General features: G+C 44.5%; 2 protein-coding genes across 2 annotated transcripts in view; both read left to right on the forward strand.

Moving 5' to 3' along the window:
* The window catches only part of hnrnpc (heterogeneous nuclear ribonucleoprotein C), a 24,597-nt gene extending 14,605 nt beyond the window's left edge, over window positions 1-9,992 (forward strand). Inside the window, exon 11 of the mRNA XM_034556900.1 lies at window positions 9,961-9,992. The gene's annotated coding sequence lies outside the window, so the exon portion shown is untranslated. The remainder of the gene's footprint in view (window positions 1-9,960) is intronic.
* On the forward strand, window positions 107-19,642 carry ndrg2 (NDRG family member 2). Its single transcript, XM_034556882.1, has 16 exons — window positions 107-349; window positions 9,864-9,946; window positions 11,153-11,194; window positions 11,454-11,559; window positions 11,672-11,792; window positions 12,388-12,450; window positions 12,620-12,680; window positions 13,130-13,216; window positions 13,366-13,422; window positions 13,516-13,619; window positions 14,340-14,378; window positions 14,478-14,529; window positions 14,623-14,670; window positions 14,766-14,801; window positions 17,338-17,389; window positions 17,481-19,642. Exons 2-16 carry the CDS (start codon window positions 9,875-9,877, stop codon window positions 17,642-17,644), a joined length of 1,104 nt encoding a protein of 367 aa, XP_034412773.1. The 5' UTR covers window positions 107-349; window positions 9,864-9,874; the 3' UTR covers window positions 17,645-19,642.
* The last annotated feature ends 1,003 nt before the right edge of the window (window positions 19,643-20,645 follow it).

The following is a 20,645-nucleotide window of genomic DNA, read 5'->3' on the forward strand; positions in this document are numbered from 1 at the left end:
GTAATTAGAGCGGATTTATTCACAGATAACTTTGACCAACGCCCCTAAAAGCTCCGGAGCTTCGTCTGCCCCCCCCCCTCTCTCTCTCTCTCTCTCTCTCTCTGCTGGAGAAAGGAGAGAATAAAAACAACACTGGGGGGAAACAGAGAGAGAAGGCAGAGCGGAAAAATAAAAGGAGGTGGAATAAAAAGTGCAATAACAGGAGAGACCGGAGGAGCAGGGAAGACACGCCGTGCACGTGCAGAACCGGACTTGACAAATATATATTTAATATTTTTTAAGAAGTCCCTGCTCTCGTGTGAAGATTTTTGTTGTTGTTGTTGTTGTTTTTCCATCTGCTGATTAAAAGGTGAGTTTATCCCGTTGTTGTTGTTGTTGTTGTTGTTCTAGCCGCATTATCGGGCTATGTTTTTATTATTATTATTATTATTATTATTATGATGATGTTGTTCCTCCTCCAAAGTGTTCAGCTCTTCATTATGTCCTCCAGGAGAAAGTGAGGGAGTAGCCTGCATGTGCACGTTTGCATGTGCGCGGTTGTATGTGCACGTTTGCATGTGCACGTTTGCATGTGCACGTCGGTCATTGTTCATGCAACAATGCAACAAAAGCAGATAAAAACACGTTTTTCTCTCGATGGAGCTCCGTGTTGAAATATGCGTGTTTTATTAATCCTCCACGCACACGGACGTGGTCCTTGATTGCATCCAGGACCACGCCGACCGCGTGCACGCGCACGCACACGCACACGCACGGTGTCCCCTCTGCAGGGCATTACGAGTTAAATGAGTTCGCAAAGCACCGAATGAAAGATGACGAAAGCCAGAGAGAGTTATTCTGTGCACGAGACAGAGTGTACGTGTGATGGAGAGAGAGAGAGAGAGAGAGAGAGAGAGAGAGAGAGAGAGAGAGAGAGAGAGAGAGAGAGAGAGAGAGAGAGAGAGAGTGTTATTGACGCGCACATGTGGTACAGCCAGCGGCTCTTTGTTCCCCTCGACCCCCCCGTGACAGCTCCCTGGCAGCGTCTGGGTGTCCTGCAGACAGAACGGAGGACGGTGTTGACATCCTCGTGCCGCATGTCCCCCCCCCCCCCCCCCCCCCCCCCCCCGCCTCGCGCACCGCTCCGTGCACGCTCCTCATCTTTATTTGGGGTGTAAATGCATGGTTAAATAGGTGTTTTTAAAAACTATATTATAATAATTGAATAGAAAGGTTGTTTTTGTCTCTTTTCTCGGGGGGGGGGTAAAGTGTGTCAATGTCAAATGTAGGTGTGTGTTCTCCGGTCAAATGGAGGTGTGTGTGTTCTCTGGTCAAATGGAGGTGTGTGTTCTCTGGTCAAATGGAGGTGTGTGTGTTCTCTGGTCAAATGGAGGCGTGTCCCTCGTGTGTGTTTTCTTTCTGGGAGAAGAAGAAAAGATAAAATAATTAAAATATTAATAATCGTGCAGCAAAGCGTCTCCCTTATGGAATATTACGGCCGGGCGCTCGAGGGCTATGTTTTGCTTTAGTGTGTCGTGGCAGACCAAGGACACGCACACACGGACACTCGCACGCACACACTCTGTCTACACGCACACAGCGCTCCACAGACGCGAGCTGCACGCGCACGCATTCCAGCAAAAAGCTCGCGCGCAGTCTGTGAGTCATCCTGCATACTCTCGCTGCTCTTTGAGTGAAGTGGAGCCCCTGCTGATAACGCGCGTGCGCACACACACACGCACACGCACACAGAGGGACTTGTGCACGAGCGCAGATCTGCTCTCCTGAAGTCGACAGTGTTTCAGGAGTGTGCATTTATAGATGTACAAATACACCTCGGAAACGATAGACTTTGTGCATACAAACACGCACACGCACGCACGCACGCGCACCGTGCACTGTTTCTCTGTCTTTGTTGGAAACGCTGGCGGTGGGTGTGGTGTCACCAGCAGCCATGTGTCCATAATTGTGTTGCTTGTTATTATTATTTCAAAATGTTCAGCTTCATATCAGAATGAGTGTCACGTGCACGTTGAAGTTATTAAAGATTCAGCTCACACGTGCACACAGTTGTGTTTTTAAACTTTAATTTGTCTCTTTCGGTCACAAACCTGCTGCAGCATTAAAACACATTGACACTGATTAATATCTTTTATTTCATTTGCATTAATCTTGTTTGAGACGCCAGTTATTCATATGGATTTAGTGATGTTCTCATGATTATCAATTATTAGTTTGGGGTTTTGTGCTGTTGATCAGACAAAATCTGACATTTTTTGCCTTTTTATTGATTTATTAATCCAACAATTGCACCGATTCACCGTTAATGCAACACACAACAACACAGTAGGCTGAGGCAGTGGAACATTATGATGTAAACACACATTATTATGCAAAACTTCACTTCAGCTCCACATTTCTTTCCATCAGCTGAAGGAAAACTCGTTTTTAAGGCTCGGGCACCAGATCCAAAGACTTTGAACGAGCCGGAGCTTTCGTGTTGCGTCTGTCGGGATAAACAATAAAGCGCCGCCCGGCGGTCTGATGCCACACGAGTGTGTTTTGGCGTTCCAGGCCGGACCAATAATCCACTGCGGCGGCTCGCTGTCCTCAGATTGAGCTCATTGCTGAGGAAAGTAAACGGAAACATCCCGTAAAATGATGTCTGGGTGACGCTTTTTTCTTTTCTTTGGCGCGTCATCGTATCGCGATGTCACCTCGTTACAGAACAGCTGCGCCCTCATCGGTCCGTCGCCATGTGTTCATTTTGGGATGGCGGTTTGACCTCTTGCACTCCAGCCGGATTGTGGACCCGAAGGGACACACGAGAGTTCCCCTGCACATTTCGACTAAAATGGCCGTGCACAAACATTGCAATTTGATATTTGCTCCATCTCCAAAAAGGCGCTGAAGTTCCCAGAGTGCATTGTGAGACCGCCACCTCGCCTGTTGACTCTACCAATATTAACATTTACTCCCGCGTGTTTGCTAATGCAGTGTTGAGTGCAGGAGGAGGAAGATATGCCCGAGCTGCTCGGGTGGTCGAGGCCTCCGAGCTCAAATCACAGAGTTACTGACGTAGAACGGAAGCAACGTCATCATAACGCAGTTTATTTTTTAAAGTCTTTTCTTCCAATGAAACTGATTATTATATTAAAAAGTATCGACGACAGAGAGACTTTGAGGTCAGAGAGATGTTGAGATCAGAGAGATGTTGAGGTCAGAGAGATGTTGAGGTCAGAGAGACGTTGAGGTCAGAGAGATGTTGAGATGAGAGAGATGTTGAGGTCAGAGAGATGTTGAGGTCAGAGAGACTTTGAGGTCAGAGAGATGTTGAGATCAGAGAGATGTTGAGATCAGAGAGACTTTGAGGTCAGAGAGACATTGAGGTCAGAGAGATGTTGAGGTCAGAGAGACTTTGAGGTCAGAGAGATGTTGAGGTCAGAGAGACTTTGAGGTCAGAGAGAGACTTTGAGGTCAGAGAGACTTTGAGGTCAGAGAGACTTTGAGGTCAGAGAGAGACGTTGAGGTCAGAGAGACGTTGAGGTCAGAGAGATGTTGAGATCAGAGAGATGTTGAGATCAGAGAGACGTTGAGGACAGAAAGATGTTGAGGTCAGAGAGACTTTGAGGTCAGAGAGATGTTGAGGTCAGAGAGACTTTGAGGTCAGAGAGACTTTGAGGTCAGAGAGATGTTGAGGTCAGAGAGATGTTGAGGTCAGAGAGATGTTGAGGTCAGAGAGGTGGAATAGAAAACACTGATAACGTCGTTGAAAGGTAGAGAGACGCATGTGTGCACATGCAGCCGACTAGGCGAGAATAACAAATGACCACGTGTAACAACCCAGGCACAAGAACAAAAGCAATGGCCGTTGGGTTTCTGACCAATCACAGCGAGTCACGTGGTCCAATAAGGAGCTTCCAGTCGCAGCAGGCGGCTCGTGGACGTGAAGAGGTCTCAGGTGAACCCTCTGCAGCATCCCAGCAGCTAGCAGCTAGCAGCTAAAGAGGCCGGATATCTTTCCTCCAAAGATGGTGGAGACCAAAACGGAGCAGAAAGAAAAGGACAGCGAACGCTTTGTTACACAAACATATTTATTTTTCTGCGTTTTGGACTCAAAGATACTGTGATTTAATACTATATTCTGACAAAGACCAACATATTTCTATTAAGGAAAAGCAATGGAGGGTTTGAGCCCTAAATTCATTATAAGTTGTAACAAAAATAAGAATGCAATCTAGATCCCTTAAATGCATTGCAGAGTTGTTCTATGAATATGCCTCTGACGACGTCTGATGCTGAAACATTGATTCCTCTCTGTTGACAGGAGGCTCAGCTCAGCGTGTTAAAACCCGGTCGCCGCAGCAAAATAAATATTTGAATTTGTGGTCACGCGCTGCTGAAAGAAATGAACCGTTTGGATGGAAACCAAAGCAAACCAGAAAAAAAGAAAAAAATAATCGGGTCCGGGGCCATTCAAATTTACACCAGGACACATTTTTATTTTATGTCATTAATGGATCATAAAAGAAAATCCTGTTTTTTGTAGCACAAGCTTTTTTTTTAAAAAAACTGTCTACTTCCTGTCCAGCGAGAAGGAGCAACGTGGGCGTCGGTCTAGCCTCTTCATCTGAATCGTGATCATCACTGTTGGCCAGTCTGGTGAATATTAGTCTGTGTGTTTATAAAAAATATGGATTTTCTTTTTTTGATAAACACTGTGTAGGTGTACGAGAGCGTAACAGCATCTGTGTCAGAGCGTATGGATTTCACACTGTGTAGGTGTATGAGATTACATCAATGTGTGCGTGTGTGTGTGTGTGTGTGTGTGTGTGTGTGTGTGTGCTATTGGCATTCCACGGCGCACGGTTGCATAATCTGCAGTGTTTTGTCAATAGATCCGCAGGGCGGATGGAGATCTGAGTGATCCGCACAGCGTCCGAGTGGAGTGTTTTAATAAATTCAGCAGAAATCAGAGCCCGCGGTATATTTAAAGCTCGTAATCTTTCCCCTCCGCGAGGAGGAGACGAGTCCAGACGGATCTATTATTCACATTAAATGTACCTGCACACAGTTTGCCGTCATGTAATAACAGTAATGCACACGTCTCGTGATGTTTGGATGAAGCAGGATAACGTGTCGCTCTCAGTTGAGACGCTCCCCAGCTCCTCTGTGGATCTTCTTCATGTGTCATTACAGAAATACTCTTTTTTACATTGCTTTACACTGAACAGACTAAACACTCAAACAAATTGACCAAAATGGCAGATTGCTACAGAGTCGACGCCCTTGATTGAGCCCTCGAGCGTGTGTGTGTGTGTGTGTGTGTGTGTGCAGGTTCTTGTTGAAGTGTTTTTTGGGGATCTTCTGCCTGGAGAAAAAGCTGTTTTATGTTTTTTGGCTGCAGCTGCAATCGGCTCACCGTCGCCGATCCATTCGTCCCCATCAGCTCTCAGCCAATGGGCTGCCACATAGAAATTGACCTGAGCTTGAAAGTCAATTACTGCGCGTGTGTGTGTGTGTGTGTTCTGTGATCATGTTCAAAAACAATTGATCCGGAGCCTCTTTCATGCGGCTGAATGAACTCCCACAACATCTGACCTGGACGAAGCGAGCGGCGGCTGTTCGTCACATTGGTCTTCGCTCTCGCAGCCTCAGAGCGAACAATCGGGACGCCTGTCTGGGCCGAAGGAAAGGGAAGTACAATGTCATGGAACTGTGTGCGCTTCCTGGAAGGTCGCGTTTGTACTGCACAAGGTCGCCATTCAGAAACGATTGCCGTCATTGAAATTTTAATTCTTCGCTGTTCGTGTGAGGAAATATGCAAACAACGTGGAAGTTACTAAAGCTCCCGTGCACATTTTACAAATATGAGAATGAGCCCATTTTTTGGACTAAACTTCAAGCCTCTGGGTGTTTGTTTCCCCCGGCAACGGTTGGCTTTTGAGGGGGTTTGGCATTCGCCGGCGTGGTCTTGGATCGGATCAGCGGGTAGATGCAAAGGTCTGGACCCGTCATGGCGTTGCTATAAGACAAGCAACATTATAGCCTTCGCCCATATTGCCAAAATTTCTGATAGCCTTCGCCCATATTGCCAACATTTCTGATAGCCTTCGCCCATATTGTCAACATTGCTGATAGCCTTCGCCCATATTGCCAACATTGCTGATAGCCTTCGCCCATATTGCCAACATTGCTGATAGCCTTCGCCCATATTGTCAACATTTCTGATAGCCTTCGCCCATATTGTCAACATTTCTGATAGCCTTCGCCCATATTGTCAACATTTCTGATAGCCTTCGCCCATATTGCCAACATTTCTGATAGCCTTCGCCCATATTGTCAATATTTCTGATAGCCTTCGCCCATATTGTCAACATTTCTGATAGCCTTCGCCCATATTGTCAACATTTCTGATAGCCTTCGCCCATATTGTCAACATTGCTGATAGCCTTCGCCCATATTGTCAACATTTCTGATAGCCTTCGCCCATATTGTCAACATTGCTGATAGCCTTCGCCCATATTGCCAACATTTCTGATAGCCTTCGCCCATATTGCCAACATTGATACATGAAATCTTTCAGCCTAATTCAATAAGCCCAGTCAGCGTTGGTTGCGTAGCCTACTGTTAGCAATTTAAGCCAACGGTTCCTTGACAACATTCAACGTACAACTTATTGGTTTATGAATGAATTCTACAACTCCTCAAAACCAACTGCAGGTTCCTGTGACTCGCTTGCGACCTGCTAAATTAAAGGGGAGGGGTTCAGCCCCAAAGCCGGGCCCCAGCTTTAGCCCGGGCTATACTCCCCTTGGTAAATGGAAGCCGCGATATTCCCGAGGGAGGCGACGGATCGCCTGCTTCCCTTTATCGAATGACCTTTTGTCGATCGCCCCTTTTCAAGACGGACGGGGGGGGGGGAGAGACGGGACGTCTGAGTGGGAGGTGACGCCACGATGGAGGGGAATAATAGGAGGCCCCGAAAATGAGAGGAGGAACTGGGCCGAGCCGCCGAGTGACGGGCGGCCGAGGAACCGAGGAGACAAGAGGGCCCAAAGCGATCCGCTGAGAGACAGACAGAGAAAAGATAGGCGGCGAGGGCCAAGGAGGCGGTCCGCGGATCATCCAACGGCGTGGGAAGCAGCACGGGGGGGTCGGGGGGGGGGGCGTGGTCTCCATGGGGGCTGATGGAGGGTGGATGTACTTAGAAAATGCACAGCAGCAGTTGCTAATGGGAAGCTTTTTACGAGCCCCTCTCCTCCCCGAGCAATAAAGTGAGTGTGTTCCTTATTGGCGTATCAAACCGCACATTTCATTTGAGTTATTGCTCATACGGAAACGATTCGCCCTGAAACACGATCAGCTCCGGGTCTTTTTAACTCAACAGTTATTGATCTCGCAGTAATTGAATAAGAAGCGGAAGCACGAGCAACAATAAAAGCAACGCAATGCTGTCGAAAACAAATGATGGTGCATTGTGGTGTATGGTGTAATACATGTTATTATTATTATTATTATTAATGTTAACGTGTATTGTAATTTGTGACGCCCCGATACTGGTATTAATATCTGGTAGTTTAGAACATCCAATAACCTGTAATATTTATGTCAACAAAAGGAGTTGATTTAAGAAACGAGAATTACGTAATTTCACATTTCGCGCAATGAATCAAGCTCTTTTTTTATTTTATTTTTAATAAACACGTTCTCGTGCATCGGTCTCGGGGTCTCGATGGAGTTTGCTTAGAGGTCACGGAGAGGTCGTGAGGCACGTGACCTCTAGGTATTGAATTCTGTCCAACGTGTCGGAATCAAATAGTCGATTTAAATCAGGTCATCGACAGATTATTAATCGAGATTTCTGCGTTTTTTTGTCGGATGAAACCAAACCACTGTTTTCTTTACAATGAACAATGGAATATTATTATAGTGCGCATTGTTCTAATAAAGTTGAGCATCCATTGTTAAAATAATGGTGTTTGTGCTCCATAGAGAAACGCTACAGATGGCCTCATTAATATCCATATACCTTTTGGTGACACCTCGACGATGCATTTATTATTTCATTATTTCATTATTTATTTGTGTTTTATTTGTGCACCATGACGTGCTCGGGCTCTAAAAGCTGAACCCTGAAGATGAGGCAAAATAAATCAACATATATTTATATATTTAAGGTGATGGAGACGAATGATAACAGATGGGAAAGACCATGAATGATGTAAACAATGAGTGTGTGTGTTTGTGTGTGTGTGTGTGTGTGTGTTTGTGTGTGTGTGTGTGTTTGTGTGTGTGTGTGTTTAAGCCAACGTGATTCCGGAATAAACAGCAGGTGGCATAAAATGGTCCTAATATGATAATAATAGTGTGTATCGCAAAGTGACACAAAGTAACACAAAGTGACACAAAGTAACACAAAGTAAAACAAAGTAACACAAAGTGACACAAAGTAAAACAAATTAACACAAAGTAAAACAAAGTAACACAAAGTGACACAAAGTAAAACAAATTAACACAAAGTGACACAAAGTAAAACAAATTAACACAAAGTAACACAAAGTAACACAAAGTGACACAAAGTAAAACAAAGTAACACAAAGTGACACAAAGTGACACAAAGTAAAACAAATTAACACAAAGTAACACAAAGTAAAACAAAGTAACACAAATTAACACAAAGTGACACAAAGTAAAACAAAGTGACACAAAGTAACACAAAGTAAAACAAAGTGACACAAAGTAACACAAAGTAAAACAAAGTGACACAAAGTAAAACAAAGTAAAACAAAGTGACACAAAGTAAAACAAAGTGACACAAAGTGACACAAAGTAAAACAAAGTGACACAAAGTGACACAAAGTAAAACAAAGTGACACAAAGTGACACAAAGTAACACAAAGTGACACAAAGTAAAACAAAGTGACACAAAGTAAAACAAAGTAACACAAAGTAAAACAAAGTAACACAAAGTGACACAAAGTAAAACAAAGTAACACAAAGTGACACAAAGTGACACAAAGTAAAACAAATTAACACAAAGTAACACAAAGTAACACAAAGTAAAACAAAGTAACACAAATTAACACAAAGTGACACAAAGTAACACAAATTAACACAAAGTGACACAAAGTAAAACAAAGTGACACAAAGTAACACAAAGTAAAACAAAGTGACACAAAGTGACACAAAGTAACACAAAGTGACACAAAGTAAAACAAAGTGACACAAAGTAAAACAAAGTAACACAAAGTAAAACAAAGTAACACAAAGTGACACAAAGTAAAACAAATTAACACAAAGTAACACAAAGTGACACAAAGTAAAACAAAGTAACACAAAGTGACACAAAGTAAAACAAATTAACACAAAGTAACACAAAGTAAAACAAAGTGACACAAAGTAACACAAAGTAACACAAAGTAAAAAAAAGGAAAACAAAGGAACACAAAGTAACACAAAGTAAAAAAAAGGAAAACAAAGTGACACAAAGTGACACAAAGTAACACAAAGTGACACAAAGTAAAACAAAGTAACACAAAGTAACACAAAGTAAAAAAAAGTAAAACAAAGTGACACAAAGTAACACAAAGTAACACAAAGTAACACAAAGTAAAACAAAGTAACACAAAGTAAAAAAAAGTAAAACAAAGTGACACAAAGTAAAACAAATTAACACAAAGTAAAACAAATTAACACAAATTAACACAAAGTAACACAAAGTAAAACAAAGTAACACAAAGTAAAACAAAGTGACACAAAGTAAAACAAAGTAACACAAAGTAACACAAAGTAACACAAAGTGACACAAAGTAACACACAGTGTGTGTGTGTGTGTGTGAGGCCCACCTGTTCCTTCATGCGTTCACTCCTCTCTCCTGCAGGAGGTGACGCCATGACAACAGAGATGCAGGAGATCGCCATCACGGAGGAGAAGCCGCTGCTCACGGGTCAGACTGAGGCCAAGGTCAGAGACGATGCCACACACACACACACACACACACACACACACACACACACACACACACACACACACACACACACACACACACACACACACACACTCTCCTGCTGCGAGTCTCACTGCTGCCAGCTGGTGGGCAAACAGGGTATTACAGCGCCGAAAGGTTTAACAGGGTGGACAGAAGCAGAAGTTTAACAGGACCGCGCTCCTAAACACGTATTGTGTTGTTGTTGATGCAACTTTTGTCTCCAAAAACAATACGCTCAGTGTATACACAATGCATCTTTTCACAATTAATTGAATAATGGTAACTTCGAGCATAGAAAGGATAAGACGGGTGTTATTCTACATTATTAATCAACGTGGACTAATTGTTTGAGAATGCCTTCCATTGTCAAAGGTCACTTTTATGTCCGTATCGTAACTAATCGTGATAATTATGACACGTTCACACGAATGTCTGATCGAGTAAAATGATGAAGCGAAATAAATCGCCGATGTTCCAGGAACATCTGGGCATTGCTGTCTCGACATTACTCAAAACACATTGACAATAGAAATGTGAAAACACACGTAAATAAAGGAAGGAACTTTCAATTAGTCTAAAAAAACATAATTCACGAGGGAATGTAATAAAGACGCCTTCAGGACGGAGGAGATGCTTCACACCCATGAAGAGGGACCTTTCCAATGCGGCCATTTTACCTTCTCTCCGTTCACCTGGACCTCCTCTTCCTCCTCCTCCTCCTCCTCCTCCTCCTCCTCCTCCTCCTCCTCCTCCTCCTCCTCCTCTCCTCCTCCTCCTCCTCTTCCTCCTCCTCCTCTCCTCCTCCTCCTCCCTCCTCCTCATCTCATTTCTAGGCTCCCTCACAACCACCTGCTCCTCGATCTGGAGTGTAATGGCGGCCGTGTTGCCCTAGTGGGCGTTAATGAGGGAGCGAGGCCTCGTTTCAGAGAGCAGGACTATTAAGGAACCAGAAATATGAGACATTTTCACTTAAAAAAGGTCAAAGAAGACGTAAAGAAAGCTGTTCCACAACAAAATGAAACAAAATGACACACAAGGGACTCGGATTACGAATTTTTTTAGAGGTGACATAGTTGTTGGGATAGGCCGCGAGTCATATTTAATAACAATTGTATATATATATCTATATATAGATATATATATCCATGCACTTCCTAACAGGACTTCACTCTTCCTCACAGGATGCTGAAGTGGCTGCTCGGATCCTCCTGGACCAAGGACAGGTACCATGCTTCTGTTTCCTTTCTCCTCCCACACTCTGTAGAGCATGTCTGTAGTTAGTGTGAAACCAGATCAGGAGACACAGAGCAGCTGCAGGAGGTCTGAAGGAGGACTTAGAAGAAAGAATAAAAGGGGGATTTTCACTTTGGTGCAGGCGAAGAACAGATCTCCTCCTCCTCCTCCTCCTCCTCCTCCTCCTCCTCCTGCCTCCAGCCACATCTCACTTTAAATCCCACTCGTTCTTCTCTCGCTCCTCTCCAGGAGCACAGTATCGAGACCCCCCACGGGGTCCTGCACGTGACCCTGCACGGCACGAGAACCACCCGCAGGCCGGCTATCCTCACCTTCCACGATGTGGGTCTGGACAGTGAGTAGCTCTCTCTCTCTCTCTCTCTCTCCCTCTCTCTCTCTCTCTCTCCCTCCCACTTGCTTGTGACTCTCCCTATTTGATGGATTCCTCTCCTTCTCCTCCTCCCCAGATAAGAGCTGCTTCTCCCCTCTCTTCAAGTTCGAGGAGATGCAGGAGATCGTGAAGAACTTCACCCTGATCCACGTGGACGCTCCGGGGCAGGAGGCGGGGGCGGCCGCCTACCCGACGGGGTACGACGCATGTAGTATTGAGACGGTGCTTTTCCTCCACATCGTCCTGAAGTGACCCCGAAGAAGAAGCAGAGAGACAATCTTCTGCCGCGAGCTTCAAACTAATCTCTTCCCAAAAATACTCGTCATCTCTCACATCGTCGGAGGTTTTAAAAGAACATCTCCTTCTTATCTCTCTCCTCCTGCACTCCTCCATCTCTTTTGAAGCTTATTCTCTCCTTGATCTCGTTTTTTTTAATCCCAAAGTGTCGGCCGCTGATAAGGAAAATCTCTCGTCCTCACGCGGTGTGATTCGTGTCCAATAATTTGACTTATTAATCTTTTGGGCTTTAGGATTTTTAAAGGTGATGTTTTTTTTGTCCTTTTCAATTCGATTCAGTTTATTTTGTATAGCTCAAATATATATTTGAATAGCTCAAGAGGTGCTCAGTGTATCCTAAAACATCCCCCAGCAGCCTATAAGCCTATAGCAGCATATCAAGGGGCTGGACCAGGACAAACCTGATTCAGCCCTAACTATAAGGGCTATTAAAGATATTAAAAAGCCTTAAGTCTACTCTTCAATGATGTGGCTGTGTTGCGCTCCCTGTTACAGGTACCAGTATCCCTCCATGGACACCATAGCAGAGATGATCCCTTCCGTCCTGCAGTTCTTCAAGTGAGTTAACGGTTCATTCATATCGACGTAAGAAGATTTTTCACGTTAAATACAACTGCACGTTTATTTCTGCAGCTGCACACACTTTGTGTGTGTGCGTGTGCAGGTTTTTCCTGTGTGTGTGTGTGTGTGTGTGTGTGTTATTGACCGGTTTGTGTCCCTCCCTCAGCTTCCGTACCGTCATCGGAGTGGGTGTGGGAGTGGGAGCGTTCGTCCTCTCCAAGTTCGCGGTGAGTGTTGTTTGTTTGAGCATAAGATGTAAACAATATTTTTTTTTTTTAAAGCTGCAGGTCGGCGACCAATCGGAAGTCTCTAACGCAGCTCGGGGGGAACTCTAGGCAGCGCTGATGAAATGTGAATCGAAAGGTTTTCTTCAGAAAGCACGTTTCTTCGTGTACGACGTTGTAAACTCGGCTCTCATTTTACAGCAGAAACAACACGGAGTGATTGACACCTGCGGCGGACACTTGCTCGGCTCTGATTGGACGTTGATTTTGGCCACGAATGCACTTAAAGGAAGCAGAAAAAACAGATTTCTCCTGTCGCAGAACACCTGTCTCATGTTCTACTGTCAGGATATAGTTTATAAATAACCAACTGCAGCTTGAGGAGTTGTACATCCTCTCGTCTGACGACTGAAGCCCCGTGATGTTTGTTTTTCTTCCTCTCCTCTCATCAGCTGGCGAACCCGGACTCGGTGGAAGGTCTGGTTCTGGTCAACATCGACACCAACGCGCGAGGATGGATCGACTGGGCGGCTCAGAAGGTACAGGAAGCTCGTTACCCGGCGCCGACCTCTCCGTCCACGCCGCTGTGGATTATGAGATTATGAGACTCTGTGCATGCTCCGGTATCGATTGCGTCATCGTTTATTAAAAAGTGATTAAAACGACCCTCGTGGTTTCTCGTCTGCAGCTCACCTCCGTGACGTCCTCCCTCACCGAGCAGATCCTGTCCCACCTCTTCAGTCAGGTGCAGCGACACGAATGTGGATATCTATTTACAAAAAGTAGCCCTGATTGGTTGTGATTGATTACACTTATTGTTCATCCTTATTTATTTTAGGAGGAGCTGTCATCAAACACAGAGCTAGTGCAGTCTCACAGAGAGCGCATCTCCAAAGCATCGAACCTGGTCAACATGGAGCTCTTCTGGAAGACGTACAACAGGTGAACATAAGCATCATAAGCATCATAAGGCATCATAAGCATCATAAGGGCATCATAAGGCATCATAAGCATCATAAGGGCATCATAAGGCATCATGAGCATCATAAGCATCATAAGGGCATCATAAGGCATCATAAGCATCATAAGGCATCATGAGCATCATAAGCATCATAAGGGCACCATAAGGCATCATAAGGCATCATGAGCATCATAAGCATCATAAGGCATCATAAGGCATCATGAGCATCATAAGCATCATAAGGCATCATAAGGCATCATGAGCATAATAAGCATCATAAGGCATCATGAGCATAATAAGGCATCATGAGCATCATGAGCATCAGAAGCAACATAAGGCATCATAAGGCATCATGAGCATAATAAGGCATCATGAGCATCAGAAGCATCATGAGCATCAGAAGCATCATGAGCATCATACGGCATCATAAGGCATCATAAGCATCATAAGCATCATAAGCATCATAAGGCATCATGAGCATCATACGGCATCATAAGCATCATAAGGCATCATGAGCATCATAAGGCATGATAAGCATCATAAGGCATCATAAGGCATCATAAGCATCATAAGGCATCATGAGCATCATAAGGCATGATAAGCATCATAAGGCATCATAAGCATCATAAGGCATCATAAGCATCATAAGGCATCATAAGCACAGATAATCTGGCCTAAGCTTCTCTTTCCTTCCTCTCCAGCCGCAGAGACTTGAACATCGAACGCAACAACTCCTTCAAGTAAATCCCCTCCAAACTTTTATCTTTATATGTCTTTTTTAAATGTATTTTGTATATGAACCTCTGACATCTCTATTTCTCTCCTCCCGTCCCCCTCAGGTGTCCAGTGATGTTGGTGGTGGGCGATCAGGCTCCGTATGAGGAAGCCGCCGTGAGTGTTTGAGTCTCATTTCCATCCCTGAATAACTACGTGTTCTTAGGCAATCGGATTCATATCACTGTTGTTTCCTTCTGTGGCCACTAGGTGGAGTGCAACAGCAAAATGGACCCAACAACAACTTCCTTCCTGAAGGTGACTCACCTAACTCTAATTTGAGTATGTTTCTCTTGTTTCTTTACACTGCCATTCCCCCTCTCTCACACACTTCTTCTCTCTGTCCTCCACAGATGGCCGATGCAGGTGGTCTCCCTCAGCTGACCCAGGTAACGACCTGTAACGACCTGTAACGACCTGTAACGACGTGTAACGACCTGTAACGACCTATAACGACCTGTAACGACGTGTAACGACGTGTAACGACGTGTAACGGCCTATAACGACCTGTAACAACGTGTGACGACCTGTAACAACGTGTGACGACCTGTAACTATGTGTAACGACCTGTAACAACGTGTGACGACCTGTAACAACGTGTGACGACCTGTAACGACCTGTAACCATGTGTAACAACGTGTAACGACCTGTAACAGACAGATGGTCGATTAACGACCTGTAACGACCTGTAACAACGTGTGACGACCTGTAACCATGTGTAACAACGTGTAACGACCTGTAACAGACAGATGGCCGATTAACGACCTGTAACGACCTTTAACAACGTGTGACGACCTGTAACCATGTGTAACAACGTGTAACGACCTGTAACAGACAGATGGACGATTAACGACCTGTAACGACCTTTAACAACGTGTGACGACCTGTAACGACCTGTAACTATGTGTAACTATGTGTAACGACCTATAACAGACAGATGGCCGATTAACGACCTGTAACTATGTGTAACAACGTGTAACGACCTGTAACAGATAGATGGCCGATTAACGACCTGTAACTATGTGTAACGACCTGTAACGACCTTTAACAACGTGTAACGACCTGTAACAGACAGATGGCCGATTAACAACCTGTAACTATGTGTAACGACCTGTAACGACCTTTAACAACGTGTAACGACCTGTAACAGACAGATGGCCGATTAACAACCTGTAACTATGTGTAACGACCTGTAACGACCTTTAACAACGTGTAACGACCTGTAACGACCTTTAACAACGTGTAACGACCTGTAACGACCTGTAACCATGTGTAACAACGTGTAACGACCTGTAACGACCTGTAACCATGTGTAACAACGTGTAACGACCTGTAACAGACAGATGGCCGATTAACGACCTGTAACGACCTGTAACAATGTGTGACGACCTGTAACGACCTGTAACAACGTGTGACGACCTGTAACCATGTGTAACAACGTGTAACGACCTGTAACAGACAGATGGTCGATTAACGACCTGTAACGACCTGTAACAACGTGTGACGACCTGTAACCATGTGTAACAACGTGTAACGACCTGTAACAGACAGATGGCCGATTAACGACCTGTAACGACCTGTAACAACGTGTGACGACCTGTAACTATGTGTAACAACGTGTAACGACCTGTAACAGACAGATGGCCGATTAACGACCTGTAACTATGTGTAACGACCTGTAACGACCTTTAACAACGTGTAACGACCTGTAACGACCTGTAACCATGTGTAACAACGTGTAACGACCTGTAACAGACAGATGGTCGATTAACGACCTGTAACGACCTGTAACAACGTGTGACGACCTGTAACTATGTGTAACAACGTGTAACGACCTGTAACAGACAGATGGCCGATTAACGACCTGTAACTATGTGTAACGACCTGTAACGACCTTTAACAACGTGTAACGACCTGTAACGACCTGTAACCATGTGTAACAACGTGTAACGACCTGTAACAGACAGATGGCCGATTAACGACCTGTAACGACCTGTAACAACGTGTGACGACCTGTAACGACCTGTAACAACGTGTGACGACCTGTAACCATGTGTAACAACGTGTAACGACCTGTAACAGACAGATGGCCGATTAACGACCTGTAACGACCTTTAACAACGTGTGACGACCTGTAACGACCTGTAACGACCTGTAACTATGTGTAACTATGTGTAACGACCTGTAACAACCTGTAACCATGTGTAACAACGTGTAACGACCTGTAACAGACAGATGGCCGATTAACGACCTGTAACTATGTGTAACGACCTGTAACGACCTTTAACAACGTGTAACGACCTGTAACAGACAGATGGCCGATTAACGACCTGTAACTATGTGTAACGACCTGTAACGACCTTTAACAATGTGTAACGACCTGTAACGACCTGTAACCATGTGTAACAACGTGTAACGACCTGTAACAGACAGATGGCCGATTAACGACCTGTAACGACCTGTAACAACGTGTGACGACCTGTAACGACCTGTAACAACGTGTAACGACCTGTAACAACGTGTGACGACCTGTAACGACCTGTAACAACGTGTAACGACCTGTAACAACGTGTAACGACCTGTAACAACGTGTGACGACCTGTAACTATGTGTGACGACGTGTAACGACCTGTAACAACGTGTAACGACCTGTAACAACGTGTGACGACCTGTAACTATGTGTGACGACGTGTAACGACCTGTAACGAACGGATACTCGAAAAAAACGCGAGCTTTAAAGCTGCGTCGGGAAATTAAGTCGTGTCACCGGTTGCCTCTTCTCCAAAACCCACATCGAAAAGATAAAAAACTAACTCTGAATGTTCTAGTCCTTAAAACTACTACCTTTGGCGGCCATGTTGGGTAGTTCAAGAAAAAACTGGCGATTGCACTGATTGAAACTATTTCTTTTCTTTGTGTTTGCAGCCTGCGAAACTGACCGAGGCGTTCAAGTATTTCATCCAAGGAATGGGCTACAGTGAGTTCCCTTTTTGTTCAGCAATAAGAATAACGCCATCTTGCTCCGAAGTGGTCTATTCATCCAGTTCTTCCCATCCCTCTCTCCACAGTGGCTTCATCTTGCATGACTCGCCTGTCCCGCTCCCGCACCACCTCCCTCTCCTCCTCCTACTCCATGGACGGGTCCCGCTCTCGCTCCCGCACCCTGTCCCAGGGCTCGCAGGGGGGCCAGATGCCGCCAAGCCCCTCCCAGACCATGGAGGTGTCCTGCTGAAGAAAGAAAAGAAGAAAGAACGAGAGAGTGAGAAAGGAGGGCGACGGGAAGGGAAAGATGAGGTGCGCCGATAAATGTCGGGGAAAAAAAGGAGGAATGGGTTACTTATTTGTCACTAATTAACTCATCGACCCGTCATTTCCCACAAGAGGCAGAATAGGACAAGGAGGGAGGAGGCAGTCCTTCTCCTCACATCGCCTTTCCAGCTGCAAACAAAGCGGATCGGGCTGTTCTTTAACGAATACGAGGAGTAAAGACGAGAAGGGGTTGAACGGTCCTCCCCCTCCCCCCCATCCCTCTATTGGAGCCTCTGTCAGCCAATAGAGTCCTTTCATTTAGACGAGGAGGCCTTTTAGGGACCGCCCACACCCTTGCTTTAGCCAATAGGAATAGTTCTGGAAACGCCGCTGTTGTCGTTGTCGATGATGACGTCGAAGTTAGCGACGATGACAATAGATGAAAAAAAAATAAAAATACTATAGTAGAGATACGTATAACAATGTGTGTGTCTACTACTTTTAAACTATTTTTTTTTTTATTCCTTTCATACGATTTTTATTTTCTCATCTGAAGCTCCTGATTGGCCGACACCGTCCCGCGGTAAGCGGCCAATGAGAGCCGTCATAGTGACCACTTCCTCCTTGATGTCGTTTATGTCTTCCATTTGACCCGTCTATGAGATTTGAATTTGTTCTTTGAAGGTGGACAGGAAGCTTTTTTTTGTTGTTTTTGTTTTTCCAATTTGAATCTAGACTCGGAGGTTGCATGCCTGGGATCAGCCCTTATGAATATCGACTGGATATTCATTTTCTTTTCTTTTTATATTTTCCGCTAATGTATGTTAGCTTTAGCTCTCGTTCACACCAGTCGCGCACACTAAATAGTGCTAATTGCGCGTCCTAATATCCACGCTCAACAGGGGGGGGGGGGGCAAAGTAGCACGCCGCGTGGATATTGAACACAAGCTCCTCCCCCCCTCCTCCCCCCCCGAGAGAATCGTGTTGTCATGGTGGAGTGTAATGTGTGTGTGTGTGTGTGTGCGCGCGAGGAAGTAAATGCTCGTATCCTTAAAAAAGCACAATAGACCCTGTGTAAAGGTGCCCCCCCCCCCCCCCCCCCCCCCCCCGTGGCTCAAAGACAATGTACCAGCCCCTTCACTGCCAACACACTCAAATAAACATAAAAACAAAAAAAGGCCTCGCAGCCTCGGTCATAAGAGACGACAATATGTCAATATGTTGTTGTTTATGTTGTTGTTGTTGTCTTGAGAGTGAAAACATGACCAGCCAACATCTTACTGCCCCCCCCCCCCCCCCCCCCCAGAAACCAGAGAGCTGCTGCCGGTCCACACCAAGCTGCCCACTGTCCGGCCACGCGTGACCATGTGAGCGTGAACGTTGTGTTCACATGCAACGTGGGCATCAGAGTTTATTATTGCGTTCTTCTTTTCTTTTCTTTTCTAAACGGTATGATTTTTATTTTATTTTTATTTTTTACGTGCCTCGGATGTGACACCGGTACTCGGGAGTTATTAAAGATAATTACGTGTCCCGTCTCTAACCTATTGCATGTGTGAATAATAAGGCGACCCCGGCGCGTTGCTTGTTTCGGATTGTGCGACGGGGTGTGTGAATGCATCACGTGGAGGTGTAGAATGTAAATGATTAAAATGAGGGACGAAGGGTGGAAGCTGAGGAAAGGAAATAAGGAATAGGATGGGTACTTAGTGTGTCTCTTCATGTATTTTTCTTTCCCTTCCTGTGTTTTGGGATTATTATAATTTTTTTAAATCTATGTGAAGTGTTAGTTTACCGTTAGTTAACCGTGTGTGTGATCGTTCTCGTGTAACTTTTTTAGCGTTAGAGCTGATAAGGGAGAATAATAGTATAATAAACCATTAAAAAAATGATTTAAAGGTAAAGAGAATACAATCAATTTTACTTGTGTGGCTAATTTCTCTGTGACATCAAACTTAAATATTAATAAAAAGCTTAAGACAAATATCCTGTCTCCTGTCTTGCATTTTCAACGGGGTGTTTATGTAAAAACAGAATAACAAGAAACACAATAAAGATCTGCACAGAAATAAATAGATAATTATAAAACATGATCGAATTTCATATTATCACTATATGTATACTGTATACACACTAGCCTACATATATGTCTATATATACGTATATATATGTATATATACATACAGTATATGTATATATATAAATAAGTCTATATACATATAAATATATATACATATATATATATACATATACATACAGTATATATATATATATATTTATATATACATACACTACATATATGTATATGTCTATATATATATTTATATATACATATACTATATATATATGTTCATATATATACCAGTATACATATACATACATATATATGTATATATATATATATATATACATATATATATATATATATACATATACTATATATATATATGTATAAGTTGAATTCCTTATAACAAACACCATTAATTTGTCCAAAATCAATATAATTTATGCTTTAAAATGTTGTAGGTAAAGTATATCAGCCTAAAAGAATTGTACAGTCAAAGCTTTACTACATGAACTCTAAACCTTTGACTTGAGGTCTGAGGCTGGAGCTGAGGGTGGAGGAGCTGAGGGTGGAGGAGCTGAGGGTGGAGCTGAGGGTGGAGGAGCTGAGGGTGGAGGAGCTGAGGGTGTTGCTGAGGGTGGAGGAGCTGAGGGTGGAGGAGCTGAGGGTGGAGGAGCTGAGGGTGGAGGTGGAGCTGAGGGTGGAGCTGAGGGTGGAGGAGCTGAGGGTGTTGCTGAGGGTGGAGGAGCTGAGGGTGGAGGTGGAGCTGAGGGTGGAGGAGCTGAGGGTGGAGGAGCTGAGGGTGGAGGTGGAGCTGAGGGTGGAGGAGCTGAGGGTGGAGGAGCTGAGGGTGTTGCTGAGGGTGGAGGAGCTGAGGGTGGAGGTGGAGCTGAGGGTGGAGGAGCTGAGGGTGTTGCTG

The sequence above is a fragment of the Cyclopterus lumpus genome, chromosome 18, assembly GCF_009769545.1.
Source record: "Cyclopterus lumpus isolate fCycLum1 chromosome 18, fCycLum1.pri, whole genome shotgun sequence".
In the NCBI taxonomy this organism is placed as follows: domain Eukaryota; kingdom Metazoa; phylum Chordata; class Actinopteri; order Perciformes; family Cyclopteridae; genus Cyclopterus; species Cyclopterus lumpus.